The sequence below is a fragment of the Stegostoma tigrinum genome, chromosome 6, assembly GCF_030684315.1.
Source record: "Stegostoma tigrinum isolate sSteTig4 chromosome 6, sSteTig4.hap1, whole genome shotgun sequence".
Lineage (NCBI taxonomy): Eukaryota > Metazoa > Chordata > Chondrichthyes > Orectolobiformes > Stegostomatidae > Stegostoma > Stegostoma tigrinum.
This window is the reverse complement of record NC_081359.1, coordinates 100,400,608-100,416,043: the sequence shown is the minus strand read 5'-3', so window position 1 is coordinate 100,416,043 and position 15,436 is coordinate 100,400,608. Positions and strand designations below refer to the sequence as shown.

Here is a 15,436-nt window from a genome sequence, read left to right as displayed (position 1 = left end):
AACCCCATCCCCCCATTTCTGGTGAAGGGTCTCAGCCCGAAACCCCATTTCTTCGGCGCACGCACTGAGCGCGGCGTTAGGAAGATTGGCGCCTGCGTACGGTGCGCACACGCCGCGCATGAGCAAATTTGACGCGGTGGGTCGCGCATGCGCATTGTGGTTTCAGTGCTGCGAAAGTGTCCTGCTTTCGAGTTCGATAGCTTCATCTCGAATGACCGCAGGTGATGAGGGAGAGGGGTAGGGGTAGGCGTAGGCGGGAACGGAGGGTTGGGGTTGGGGTTGGGGTTGGGGTTGGGGTTGGGGCTGGGGCAGGGGCAGGGGCAGGGGCAGGGGTAGGGGTAGGGCTAGGGCTAGGGCTAGGGCTAGAGCTACAGGCTACAGGCTACAGGCTACAGGCTACAGGGAAGGGTACTGGTTGAGGTAATAAAATGTGAGGCTGGATGAACACAGCAGGCCAAGCAGCATCTCAGGAGCACAAAAGCTGACGTTTCGGGCCTAATCTCAGCTTTACTGGTTGAGGGTTGGGTAGAGGGAAAAATGGGGTAGTGGGTTGATGGAGGGAAAGGGGTTAGGGTAGGGTGGGGAGTAGGATAATGGAGGGGTGGGATGTAGCCGATTGTGGAGTGTTGAGGGTGGGGGGGGGGGAGAGTGTGTGAGGAGTTGGGGGTAGGGGAGGGAGGCAATGAGGGTGTGTGGAGGGCAGTGAAGGTCTGATGAAGAAGAGGAGGGAAGTAGTGAAGGTGAGGGGATGGGGAGGGCCAGCAGAGCAAGGGGTGAAGGAAGAGAGAGTGAGATACAGGGAAGATGACATTCTGTGGGATAGGATTTATGACCATCTGGAAGAGCATGGCTTGATCAAATACAGTCAACATGGCTTTGTGAGGGGTAGGTCATGCCTCACAAACCTTATCGAGTTTTTTGAGGATGTGACTAGAAAAGTTGATGAGGGTCGAGCTGTGGATGTGGTGTATATGAACTTCAGTAAGGCATTTGATAAGGTTCCCCATGGTAGGCTCATTCAGAAGGTCAGGAGGAATGGGATACAGGGGAACTTAGCTGCTTGGATACAGAATTGGCTGGCCAACAGAAGACAGCGAGTGGTAGTAGAAGGAAAATATTCTCCCTGGAAGTCAGTGGTGAGTGGGGTTCCACAGGGCTCTGTCCTTGGGCCTCTACTGTTTGTAATTTTTATTAATGACTTGGATGAGGGGATTGAAGGATGGGTCAGCAAGTTTGCAGACGACACAAAGGTTGGAGGTGTCGTTGACAGTATAGAGGGCTGTTGTAGGCTGCAGCGGGACATTGACAGGATGCAGAGATGGGCTGAGAGGTGGCAGATGGAGTTCAACCTGGATAAATGCGAAGTGATGCATTTTGGAAGGTCGAATTTGAAAGCTGAGTACAGGATTAAGGATAGGATTCTTGGCAGTGTGGAGGAACAGAGGGATCTTGGTGTGCAGATACATAGATCCCTTAAAATGGCCACCCAAGTGGACAGGGTTGTTAAGAAAGCATATGGTGTTTTGGCTTTCATTAACAGGGGGATTGAGTTTAAGAGTCGTGAGATCTTGTTGCAGCTCTATAAAACTTTGGTTAGACCGCACTTGGAATACTGCGTCCAGTTCTGGTCGCCCTATTATAGGAAAGATGTGGATGCTTTGGAGAGGGTTCAGAGGAGGTTTGCCTGGACTGGAGGGCTTATCTTATGAAGAGAGGTTGACTGAACTCAGTCTCTTTTCATTGGAGAAAAGGAGGAGGAGAGGGGACCTAATTGAGGTATACAAGATAATGAGAGGCATAGATAGAGTTGATAGCCAGAGACTATTTCCCAGGGCAGAAATGGCTAGCACGAGGGGTCATAGTTTTAAGCTGGTTGGTGGAAAGTATAGAGGGGATGTCATCGGCGGTTTCTTTACACAGAGAGTTGTGAGAGCATGGAATGCGTTGCCAGCAGCAGTTGTGGAAGCAAGGTCATTGGGGTCATTTAAGAGACTGTTGGGCATGCATATGGTCACAGAAATTTGAGGGTGCAAACATGAGGATCAATGGTCGGCACAACATCGTGGGCTGAAGGGCCTGTTCTGTGCTGTACTGTTCTATGTTCTATGACGATAGGGGTCAGAAAGGAAGGGATGGTGAGAGTTGGAGGGGTGATGAGGGGCTGAAGTTGATAGGAAATGTGGGAAGGAGAAGAGACGGAAGTAGGATGCTGTGTGTGTGTGTGTGTGTGTGTGTGTGTGTGTTAAAGAGTGTGTGAGAGAGAGAGAGACACACAGAGAGAAAGTGTGTGTAGTGGGCAGTGCGGCCTGTGTGAGAGACAGCCAGGCTCTGGCGTGTGTATGTACATGAGCGAGACTGTGTGTGAGAGACAGACATCTTGGCTGTGTGTTTGAGTGAGAGTGGTGTCTGCCTGCCTTTCTCTGTACACTTGTGTCTGACTGCAACCATTCATTCCCTTTGCCACGATAGCCCAACAGCAGCAGCAGCAGTTGTTGTTCAGCTACAAAGTGCTGAATGCAAAACTTTACCAAGATCCTTAGAAATCATCTTCCAAACCCATGACCACTACCATTACCATCTAGAAGGATAAGGACAGCAGTGCAGAGAACTTGGAAGTCACTCACCATCCTGACTTGATAATGTGCCACTATTGCTGGGTCACATTCTGAAATTTCCTAATAGTATAGACGGTATACCTACCACAATATGGCTTGCAGTGGGTAAAGAAGGCATTACCTTTTCAATGTCAACTTAAGATTGGTGGTTGACAATAAATGCCAGCTCAGCCAGTGATGCTCTCTGAATTTATTTTTTTAAATTATGGGTCATTATTTGAAAAACAGATAATTGTTTCAGAAGCTGTTTGGCAAAGGCTCACGACTCATTTCCGAGAGTAAAGGGTTATCTTATAAAGAAATATTAAATCTTTTATGTGGTCTTATTGAAACATATACAATCTCATCTGCAAGGTCCCCTGCGACTAGATCTTTGACTTCCTGACCTGTAGACCACAATCAGTACAAGTAGCTGACAGCACCTCCACAACAGTGCCCTGCAAAGCTGTGTACTCAGCCCCTTACTATGCTACTCCTACAGTCATGACTGTGTGGCCAAATTCAGCTCTAATTCCATTTGTAAATTTGCTGATTACATCACTGTAGTGAATTGGATCTCAAACAATGATGAGAAGGAATGCAGGAAAGAGATATTAGTGGCGTGGTGTAATGACAACAATCTCTTCCTCAATGTTAACAAAAAGGAGCAGCTGGCTGTTGACATCGGGAAGCAGAGCAGAGGACGTCCCTCTCGCTGTATCACTGGTGCTGAGGCAGAGGTGGTCAAGAGCTTCAAGTTCCTAGAACACCAACAGTCTCTCCAGATGCTACACTAATGCCTCAATGTCCTTGGAAGACTAAGCAAATTCGCCTTGTGAAAAATGTCCACAATGACCCTTACCAATTTTTATAGACACACCATCGAAAGCAGCTTACCTGGATACGTCACATCTTGATGTAGCAGCTGTTATGCTTGAGACTGCAAGAAATTACAGAGTTCTGAATGCAGCCCAGTCCACCACAAAAACCAGCCTTTCATTGACTCTGTCTATACTTTGTTTGGGAAAGCAGACAACACAATTAAAGACCCCTCTTCCCTGAGTTATACTCTCTTCCATTGGGTAGAAGATGGAAAAGTTTGAAAAGAGATTTAAGAACAGCTTCTTACCTGCTGTTGCAGACGTATGAACAGACCAGTCACGTATCAGAACTGATCTTTCTCTGCACCTTCTCCATAGCTGTAACACTATTCTGCACCCTGTTTTATTACCTTAATGCACTTATTATTTTGTCTGGACAGCAAGCAAAAACAATACTTGTCGCTGTATCTCAGTGCATGTGGCAATAATAAATCAATTTTTTTTAAATTAAAAATCCTGAGGGACGACTACAGGTGGATTCCTGGAGCATGTTGTGTCTTGTGGTGGAAACTAAAACTAAGGGACATGCTTTAAGCATTATATATTTTTCTTTTGTGATAGAAATGAGAAAGTTTTTATCTTTGAGGATCATTAGTTAAGAATTCTCTTCTGCACAGGAGGCTAGGTCACTGAATTTATTCAAGAGTGATTTTTCCTTTACAAGGGAGGCAAGAGTTACCTGAAGGTTAGAAGGCAAAGGAGATGAAACCACAACCAGATCAGTCATAATTTTATTGAATAGCAGAGCAGGTTTCTTGGGCCAAATGGCCTTGCCTTGTTCCTAAGTCCTGTGTTTCTAATGTTGTCTTTTATTTCTCATAGGTAAAAGTGAGCAAACTGAAAAGTAAGATTAACTGATAGTCACCATGGTACTGATTCCAGTCATTTCCAAACTTATTGGGAAATGTGTGGTCCTAGCTAGTGCTTCACCACGCAGAAGACAAATTTTGAACAATGCTGTAAGTACCGGCTTAAATTATACAACAGTTCACTTGTGGCTGTGCTTTATGGGCAAATAAATTAAAAACCCTGTAATACAATGTTGCTTAAAAAAATAGAAGGCTTTCATCATGCAGTGGCACCTTAGTCACTTTACAGATATATTAGTTTGACAGTGCTTTTCCAGTCTGTTGGATTATTCTTTTGCTGGTCAGTTTCATTGATCAGATATAACTAGGTTATAAATTAGAAGTTTTTTCTTTCTCAGGATTCGTGTGTTTGGAACTCTGTGCCCCAAAGAGAAGTGGAGGCAGATTCATTGCAAATATTTAAGGCAGAGGTAGATTGAGTCCCTTGTTAGCCAAGTATCAGTGGTTATTGGCGGTAGGCATTTGTCGGGAATCACAATCCAGTCAGTCATGATCTCATTGAATGACATGGTGGGCTAATGGGGCTGAATGGCCTACTGTACCCAGTTCCTACTCAGATTCATATATTTATCTTTGAAGGTCCTAAGCACTAGATTCCCTCCGTGTATCCTTCTGTCTCTCTTCTGGCAGTCTGGAGTGCTCAGGCAGATTCATTGTTTCTGACTGTTCCTGCCCAAAGAACTTGTCTTTTCTGTCCTCGGCTTGACTTGATTTTTTTCTGACCTTGTCTACTCCCTTGCCACTTACAGCTGCAGTTCTTTTGATGCTTTATGAAAGTTTCAAAATTTTTATATTGCAAGCGCCAGCTACCTTCTTTTCACCACGCACATGCAGTCCCTTTACCGTCCATTCTTTGTCAGAATGGTTTTGGAGCTCTCCACTACTTTCTGGGGCCAGGGGTGGGGGGGCAGGGGAAGGGCGGGGGGGGTTGGAAGGGAGGTTGGGGGGGGTGGGAGGGAGGGAGGTTGGGGGGGGTGGGAGGGAGGGAGGTTGAGGGGGGTGGGAGGGAGGGAGGTTGAGGGGGGTGGGAGGGAGGGAGGTTGAGGGGGGTGGGAGGGAGGGAGGTTGAGGGGGGTGGGAGGGAGGGAGGTTGAGGGGGGTGGGTGGGAGGGAGGTTGGGGGTGGGGTGGGAGGGAGGTTGGGGGTGGGGTGGGAGGGAGGTTGGGGGTGCGGGGGGGTGGGAGGGGGTGCGGGGGGGCGGGGGAGGGGTGGGTGGGGGTGGGGAGGGTGGGGGAGGGAGGCGGGGTGAGGTTGGGCGGGGTGAGGTTGGGCGGGGTGGGGGGGAGGTTGAGGGGGGGGTGGGAGGGAGGTTGGGGGTGCGGGGGGGAGGGAGGTTGGGGGGAGGGGGGCGGGGGGGGTGGGGTGGGTGGGAGGGGGGCGGGGGTGGGTGGGAGGGGTGCGGGTTGGGGTGGGAGGGAGGTGGTGGGGGCGGGGGGGGTGGGAGGGAGGTAGGTGGTGGGGGCGGGGGGGGTGGGAGGGAGGTGGGGGGTGGGGGAGCCTGAACCACCCCCATCCACCACCACCCTCTTTCACTTCCCCAAGCCTGTCCTCACGTTGAACAATTTCTCCTTCAACTCCTTTTGCTTTCCTTAGGTCAGTGGTATGAATTTGGATCTCCACAAGGGTCTCTGGAGTATGTCGAACATTCCTTGTTCCAATCCTATTTGGGTCCTTTCCCACAACATTTCCTTGCTATATCGTTGACAGTCATCGGTGCTTCTTCCCCCTCATCTGGAATTGGAAAAATTTATTAATTTTGCTTCCAGTTTCTAACCTGCTTTTACTTTCACCTAGTCTATCTCTGTCTCCAATTTTCCCTTCCCCAACATCTCTGTTTCCATTCTGGGGAATAGGCTGGCCACAGATATCCATTACAAACCTACGATTCCCACAGTTACCTGCACTATACGCTCTCACACCATGCTTCCTGTAAAGACTCCATTCCTTTCTCCCAGTTTCTCTATCTGCTTTGCATCTGTTGTAATCACATTACCTTCTCAGGTGGCCCTCAAATGTCCAGCATTTTCTTCAATTGAGGTTTCCCCATTTACCATGGTTGACAGGGCCCTCGGAGAAATCTGACATATTTCTGGCACTTTTGCCTTCAACCTTTTTATTCCCTCCCACAATACTGATAGGGTGCCCTGGTCCTCACTAGCATCCACATCCGAAAGGACGGTAAGCTGCCATTTTCACCTCCTCCAGTGAGATACCACCATCAGACACACATGCACTTCCCCTCTTCTGACTCCTCAACATTATGAGGCACCGTTCCCTCTAGGCCACTTTGGTCCACTCCTCCTTCACCCCCAGCACCTTCCTGCACTCTTCGGCATCTTCCCAAACAATCACCACCGTCCCCTGACCATTTATTTCCTCACTCGTCACTGTACAAGATTTCAGACACACCTTCCAGGTGAAGCATTGATTTACCTGCGTTTCATTTAATCTAGTCTACTGTATTTGCTGCTCACAGTGTGGTCTCATGATGTAGTTAAGAGGCGACTAGAGAGAGGAGTTGGGGCAAATGGATCAAAGGTTATGTGGAGAAAGCCGGATTAGGATATTGAGTTGAGCAATCAGCCATGATCATGAAAAATGGTGGAGCAGGCTTGAAGAGCTGAATAGCCTCCTGCTCCTATCTCCTGACCACTTTGGAGAAGACTGGACTTATAAACTTAATGATAGGGACCTAGGGGATGTTGCTGGACAAAGAGGAAGTTTAATGTTCTTGAAAGTGGAGTCACAGCTAGATAGGATAGTGAAGAAGGTGTTTGGTGTGCTGGCCTTTGTTGGTCAGTGCATTGAGGATAGGAGTTCGGATGTCATGTTGCCATTGTACGCGACATTGGTTAGGCCACTTTTGGAATACTGTGCAATTCTGGTCTCCGTACTACGGGAAGGATGTTGTGAGACTTGAAAGAGTTCAGAAAAGACTTACATGGATGTTGCCAGGGTTGGAGGGTTTGAGCTGGAGGGAGAGGCCAAATAGACTGGGGCTATTTTCCCTGGAGAATTAGAGGCTAAGGGCTGACCTTGTAGAGGTTTATAAAATCATGAAAGGTGTGGAGAGGGTAAGTAATCAAGGCCCTTTTCTCGGGGTGAGGGACTCCAAAACTAGACGCCATAGATTTAAGGTGAGAGTGGAAAGGTTTAGAAGGGACCTGAGGGGTAACTTTTTCATGCAGAGTGTGGTGCACATATTGAATGACCTGCCACTGGACCTGATGAAGGCTGGTACAATTACAGTATTTAAAAGGCATCTGGATGGGTATGTGAATAGGAAGGGTTAGAGGAATTGGGCCAAATGCTGGAAATTCGGACTAGATTTATTTTAGCATATCTGGTCAGCATGGACGAATTGGACCAAAGGGCCTGTTTCCATGGCGTATCTTCTGTGAATCTATGACTCTATAACCTACGTTCTGTCTGCAGAAAATGACCCCAAACTTCCAGTTCCCTACCACTTCAACACGCCACCTTATTCCCCGACCATCATTTCTGCCTTGGGCCTGCTCTAGTGCTCCAGCGAAACTCTGCTTGGGGGCCATACATCTTTCAGGACTCAGTATTGAGTTTGATCATTTTAGGGCTTGAGCAGTACCTTCCATGTCCTTTACCCACCCTCATACCTCAGGCTCTTTTCATCTGTTGATGGTTATCAGTTTTGTCTCCTTCTTTTTGCTTGAGTAACTCTCTTTCTTTCTCTTTGGGCTCTGTTCCCACTTATCCTCTTGCTATCCCTATATCACCTTCCCCTGCTTATTAGCTTTAATGGAGAGTCACTGGACCTGAAGTGTTGACTTTGCTTTCTGTCCTTACGTGCTGCCAGACGCTGGTGAGTTTCTCCAGCAATTTCGCTTTCAGGTTTGAGTTCAGACTTATTGAATGCCATGATCTTATATATCACGTTATTTAACTGAAACAACATTGGAAATGATTAGAAGCTCTGTGTAGCACAGCTTTCTGAAAGAGTGCTGGTTCACACAGTTGGTTAGATGACAAGCAGAATAATTCCAGCAACCAGTGTTCAATTCCTGTTCCAACTGAGGGATTCTGCCTCTCCTCTTAACCCTGACAGTGGGAGGTAATACTAAATCACTCATCAATAAAAGCTCCCTTAAGAATTCAGGAGCAGATGATGAGCCTGGGAGCTGCCTTTGGACAGAGCAGACGTGATGTGAATTATTTAAACTCCACATTGCATAGTTATAAATTACAATATATTTTGCTACATTCTCTTGAGTGGTTTGAACAAGTGATGTAATGGCTGTACGCATGTTGGCTTTTTAAATGCGCTTGCTAAGTTAAATGTGACTTAGTGAAATTTTTACTTGTTAAATTGAAAATCAATTCAGCTGCATGTCTGTCTTTTTATGGATGTTTTGCCAACTTTCTTACTCTTCTTCCATCCTTCCTGAAAATGTGCCTTGGATTTTCTGATTAATTTTAGACCAGTGGGAACCCTTCTAATATCAATAGAATGTCGTCAATTAATGCAAAACAATAAAAGGAATTCCAGATTTCGACCTCTTGCTGAGGTGTTATTGCCTTGCACACTGCTCCTTCTGCGAAAACCCTTTCAACTAGTTAATAATTTCTAAACCTTGACCTTTAGTATTGTTAGGATACCAGCTGTCAGGCTAGGCTCAGACATAATTCTCTCCTCAGAGTGGGAAGCTATCCAGTGCGTTTACTTTTGAATGCGATATTAAATTCTATTCCTCGTCAGATTCTGCGAAAGATCTTTGACACTATTCATAGGAGAGCAATTGCTCCTGAGGTATTCAGCAACACTGAACCCACAATCAGTAGACAATCTTGTCGTTTGCTTGATTGCTCTTTTTTGGGATCTTGCTGTTTTCAAGTTAGTTGTGTGTTCCTTAGATTAAAATCACAATTGCACTTAGAACCATACAAAGGGAGCCATTCAGCCCATTATGTATTTGCTGTCTCTTTGAAAGAGCAATCCATTTAATCTAGCTTACCCACTCTTTCCTCATAACCCTGTAAATTTAACCCCTCATGTTTCTCTTGCGGTTAACATGGATATGAAGGGCCAAACCAGCTCCTTTTATGTTGCATCTATTTAAAACTCCTACATCTTTGCTTTTGAAAATTATTTTTAAGCCAGGCTTCACAGTCTTTTCAGGAAGTCCACATAACCTGCTGTGTGGAAAAGGTTAGTTTTCTAGTTTTGTTAATTAATTAATTTTCATTCATTCGTGGGATGAGAGCCTCGCTGACCAGACAGCATTTATTGCTAATCCCTAATTGTCCAGAGGGCAGTTCAGAGTCAACCTCCTGTCAACATTGCTGTAGGTCTGGAGTCACATGTAGGCCAGACTGGGTAAGGATGGCAGTTTCCTTCCCAAAAGGACATTGGTGAACCAGATGGGTTTTTCCAACATTCGACAATCTTTAGATTCTTAATTCCAGATACTTTATTGAATTTGGTTTTCACCATCTTCTGTAGCAGGATTCAAACCTGAGATCGAAGAACGTTAGCTGGGTCTGTGGATTAACAGTCCAGTGATAATACCACTTGGCCATTGATTTGATTAGATTAGATTAGATTCCCTACAGTGTGGAAACAGGCCCTTTGGCCCAACAAGTCCACGCCGCCCCTTGAAGCATCTCACACAGACACATCCCCTATAACCCACACATCACTGAACACTACGGGCAATTTAGCATGGCTGATCCACCTAGCCTGCACATCTTGGGACTGTGGGAGGAAACTGGAGCACCCGGAGGAAACTCACGCAGACACGGGGAGAATGTGCAAACTCCACACAGACAGTTGCCCGAGACTGGAATCAAACCCGGGTCCCTGGCGCTGTGAGGCTGCAGTGCTAACTGCTGAGCCACCGTGCCACCCATTGCCTCTCCATTGGTTTATGACATCCTGCTGCTTTTTGAGGATCCCACTAGTAGTAGAGACAAAAGAGAACCAGTGGATGTGGCATATTCAGATTTGTAGAAAGTTTTGATAAATTTACAAATCTACTCCAAAACCTTAGGTTTTGATAAAGTTCCGCATGTAAGGTAAGTAAGTAAAGTTGGAGTATGTGGGATTGGTTAACATACAGAAAGCAAAATAGTAGTCATAAGTGGATGATTTATGCTTGGTTCACAACTGTTCACAATCTGTAGATAAATGATTTGGATATGGGGACCAATTGTAATATTTTAATGGTATTATCACTAGACTGGTAATTTCCTAGAGACACATTCGAATCTCACAATGGCAGATGGTTCAGTTTGAATTCCGTTGTTAAAAATCTGAAATTAAAGATTGTAAAAACCATTGTTAATTGTCACAAATATCCTTGAGGAAACACAAGTGCCATCCTTGTCTGGCCTGACCTACGTGTGACTCCAGACCCACAGAAATGTGGTTATCTCTTTACAGCCATATGGGTACCAGGGATGGCAATAACTGCTGGCAGAGCCAGTGATGATTTGGTTATGGCTGGTGACTGAAGAACATATTCCTCGGACAAGGCCATTTAAGACTGAGATGAGGAATTTCTTTACTAAGTGTGATGAATCTTTGGAATACTGTATCCCATTGGGGTGTTGAAGATAAGTAGGATCAAGATAGAAATTCACTCGGATAGTAGGAACTGCCAATGCTGGAGTTTGAGACAACAAGGTGTGGAGCTGGAGGAACGCAACAGGCCAGGCAGCGTCAGAGGAGCAGGAAAGCTGACGTTTCGGGTCTGGACACTTCTTCAGAAAGGGTCCAGAAGAAGGCTCCAGACCCGAAACGTCTGCTTTCCTGCTCCTCTGATGCTGCCTGGCCTGTTGTGTTCCTCCAGCTCCACACCTTGTTGCCACGGTAGAAATTAATAGGTTTCTCAAGACTCATTAATGAATATGGGAATAGCATGCATCAGCCACGATCCTATTCATGGTGGAGCAGGCTTGACAGGCTGAATGGCCCACTTCTGATTCATATATGTATACACATGTTTATAAGGGCATTGAGCTAGCATTGTAGTATTAGTGCACCAGTAGTGCAGGCCTCAAGACTAATGCTCCAGAGGCATGAGTTCAAACCCAATCATGGCAGTTGGGGACGATTCAATTACTTAGTAATTAAAATGAAATGCTCATCTCATTGATAATGATAATGAAATTGCCAGATTGTTGTAAAAATCTTTCTGGGTAAAAATTCTGGAATTCACTCCCTAAGGGCGTGTGGCAAACTTCAACAAATGGACTGCACCATTCCAGGAAGGCAGCTCACCATCGCCGCCTTGTACAGCTAAGGACAGGCAATAAAAATGCTGATCAGCCCGCAATGCCCACATACACATGTGAATAAAACCCAAAATCTGGCTCAACAGTGTAATTTAGAGAAGAAACCTACATGTGATTCTAACTGCTTCCTTAAGTGTTTTAGAAAGTATTTCATTCTGACTACGTTTAGGGATAGTCAATAAATTTTGTCCTTGCCAACACACTCACATTCTACGAATAAATTTGTAAAAATTTACCATTGGGGCTCCAGGATGTGGTCCTGCCAGAATTGTACAAACTTTGAGAACAAAGAATGTATAGGAACAGTCGCTTAGTCATTTGCAGGCATTGAACATTGCTGCGCAGAGAGACGTTTGCTGAGGCTTTTCAGTTTTCTCTTCAAATAAAAGGAATACATTCAGGTCTCATGCTGCTTAGGCTTGGGGAGTCTTTGGTTTCAGTTGCTTTCTTCATGGAAATACCTTGGCCAATACTTCAGCAGAAGTATAAATTGTAACGCTTGTCTTGATGTGTGCAAGACAAAAGCTTCGACGTTTTTTGCAGGCAAAATTTAAAGGTAGATAAGTGCAATATGTTAAATGTTAATGGAATTGCACTATTAAACTTATATTTAGCATAAAAATAAAACAGATTTCATTAAGGAGTATTTTTTTCATCTTCCCTACCTTGTTTTAATACTTTAATTTCAATTTAACTCTTTTCTACTGTAGTCTGTTCCTTTTGGTCCAGCCTAATTGTCAACGTTTCTGAATTCAAATCTGCCTTTCCCTCACCACAGTTTTAGAATTGGCAACAACTTTATTTGCAATTGCTTCAAAGGTTAGTCCTTCAGTCTATCAAGTGGACACAGCCTGGAGATTGATTAGGACACAACACTGATTTTTAGATAGCATTAAAATCAAATAGTCCTCAAAAGAATGTCTGCAGTAATTTGTTCATGGTAGTCAAAGGGTTAATAACAATTGGTAACACTGCAGTCAGTTGGAAAAATTGCCTATCTGTAATCTTAACTTCACTTAGCTACCTTGGCTCTGTAACCATTAACATTCCCTAACACAGTGTCATCTTCGATCATTTTTATAGAATCCCTACAGTGTGGAAACTGTTGATCGGCCCATCAAGTTCACAGTAACCCACCAAACTGCATCCCACCCAGGCACCCACCCCAGGCACCACCCTGCATTTCCCATGTCTAGTCCACCTAGCTTGCATATCCCTGGACACTATGGGCAATTTAGCATGGCCAATTCACCTAACCTGCACGTTTTTGGACTGCGGGAGGAAACTGGGCCATCAGAGGAAACCCATGCAGACACTGGCAAGAATGTGCAAACTTCACACAGTTGCTGGAGAACAGAATCAAGCCTGTGTCCCTGGTGCTGTAATGCTCAGTGGTTAGCACAGGCTGCATTGCTAACCACGGAGCTATCGTGCTGTCTCTGGGTTTTAAACAGGCCAATATAGTTCTTTATCCCACTATATTCTTTCCAATTAGGCACTGAAAAGAAATCTGCCTCATTTAGATGCACAGAATTTAGAATACCTGCGCGAATGGTTTACTGCTTATTTTGAGTGTATTTTATAATCTACCTCTAGTTCTCCTTTAAAATTTGCTTTATCCTCAACAGCCTTTTGGGGACAGAATTCCAGATTTGTGCCTGTAGTTGAGAAATGACATCACCCCTGAACTGCTTAGGTCTCATTTTAAGGTTATGGCCCAAGCAACTTGTTCTTTACTGTTTAAGTGATTGGATCCTGTAATTGCTCTGAACGCCTCAATTAGATAACTCATTAATACTTTGATGGAAGAAATGTTAGTCTATTCTTTGTAACTGATCTTTGTAGTTTAAACTGTTTGACGAGTTTTGTTTTATTCTTGTTTTCACCAGAATTTACTCATTTCTTCTTCCTCACCATGCAGGGTCTTAGGATTGAAGTGGTGCCTTCCTGGTTTAATGAGACACTTGACAAATCTTCTTTTGAAATGCCATACAATTACGCAATTGAGACTGCAAAAGAGAAAGCCCTGGAGGTGGCAAAGAGGATGCATTTGGTATGCAATAAAAATTATGAACCAAAAGATCTCCAGTTGCCTGTTTCTGCTGCTTTGTAATGCTAATGTAATTGTTTTGGTTTACCATGAGGCTCTAATATTATTCCTGTAGGAAAGTAGCTTTTGAGTGCTAAATTATATTGTTTACCTGCATCTTCTAAATAGGTAGAGGGATAAATTTAAAGCCATAACATTATGGTGAGCATTCATAAAACACTGGTTTCAAACTCAACCTTTGTGTTTTGTGTTATGTAAATGTTCATGTTGCTGTGCAATGGATTGAAAATTCTGGTTAGAAATCTAATTTTGAGCAGTAAGGAAGAGACAAAAGAGAGCTCGTTGCAACAAATTGTGATGGCTTTCTGGCTAAGAAGTCGACAGTATAAATTCAACATTATTCAAGCCTTTTGTTACCATTAAGTAAAATAAACTGTAATGAAAATTTATCAGAGATGATGGGAACTGCAGATGCTGGAGAATCCAAGATAACAAAGTGTGAAGATGAAGGGTCTAGGCCCGAAATGGGAGCTTTTGTGCTCCTAAGATGCTGCTTGGCCTGCTGCGTTCATCCAGCTTCACACTTTGTTATCTTGCAATGAAAATTTATATTATTTCTTTTTGTTAAAATATGCATACAGCAAACTTTGTTTCAATTGCCCATAAGTCTGCAGATATGGCATTCTTCAAACTTTGCATTTTACTGTATTATTCTGTTCAATTAATTTTGGAGTTTTTAAAATGTATTTGTCTCAATGTAAATATACTTGTTCAATGAAATCACTATACGAGACATCAACAGTTGATTCAATGTTTGAGCCAAAGGATAGCAAAGATGATTCTCGATAGGAGTGAGAGAGACAGGGTAGTTGTCATCGGGGACTTCAACTTTCCAGATATTGACTGGGAACACTATAGTTCGAGTACTATAGATGGGTCAGTTTTTGTCCAGAGTGTGCAGGAGGGCTTCCTGAGACAGTATGTAGATAGGCCAACAAGGGGTGAAGCCACATTAGGTTTGGTACTGGGTAATGAGCCCGGCCCGGTGTTAGATTTGGAAGTAGGTGAGCACTTTGGTGATAGCGATCACAATTCGGCTATGTTTACTTTAGTGATGGAAAGGGATAGGTGTATACCACTGGGCAAGAGTTATAGCTGGGGAAAAGGCAATTACGATGAGATTAGGCAAGATTTAGGGAGCATAGAATGGGGAAGGAAACTGCAGGGGATGGGCACATTAGAAATGTGGAGCTTATTCAAGGAAAAGCTCCTGGGTGTCCTAGATAAATATGTACCTGTCAGGCAGGGAGGAAGCTGTAGAGTGCAGGAGCCATGGTTTACGAAGGAGGTGGAATCTCTGGTCAAGAGGAAGAAGAAGGCTTATATTAGGATGAGATATGAAGGCTCAGTTAGGGCACTTAAGGGCTACGAGGTAGCCAGGAAAGACCTAAAGAGAGAGGTCAGAAGAGCCAGGAGGAGACATGCGAAGTTGTTGGCGGATAGGATCAGGGTAAACCCTAAGGCTTTCTATAGGTATTTAAGGAATAAAAGAATGACGAAAGTAAGATTAGGCCCAATCAAGGATAGTAGTGGTAAGTTGTGTGTGGAGTCAGATGAGATAGGGGAAGTGCTAAATGAATATTTTTCAACAGTATTCACTCTAGAAAACGACAATGTTGTCGAGGAGAATACTGAGATACAGGCTACTACAGGTGGGATTGAGGTTCACATGGAAGAGGTATTAGAAATCCTTCAGAAGGTGGATGGGATTTA

At 44.5% G+C, this 15,436-nt stretch overlaps 1 protein-coding gene across 3 annotated transcripts in view; it reads left to right on the top strand.

Annotated features, from left to right (window-relative positions):
• The window catches only part of asmtl (acetylserotonin O-methyltransferase-like), a 74,506-nt gene that overhangs the window by 20,512 nt on the left and 38,558 nt on the right, over positions 1 to 15,436 (top strand). The window contains exons 1-3 of one of the 3 annotated variants that reach the window (XM_059646801.1): positions 115 to 221; positions 4,298 to 4,434; positions 13,535 to 13,666. In XM_059646801.1, the coding sequence (XP_059502784.1) occupies positions 4,342 to 4,434; positions 13,535 to 13,666 (225 nt within the window). In that variant the 5' untranslated portion in view covers positions 115 to 221; positions 4,298 to 4,341. Of the gene's footprint in view, positions 1 to 114; positions 222 to 769; positions 886 to 4,297; positions 4,435 to 13,534; positions 13,667 to 15,436 lie in introns of those variants that run through there. The other 2 variants (XM_059646802.1, XM_059646803.1) reach the window with 2 other exon arrangements.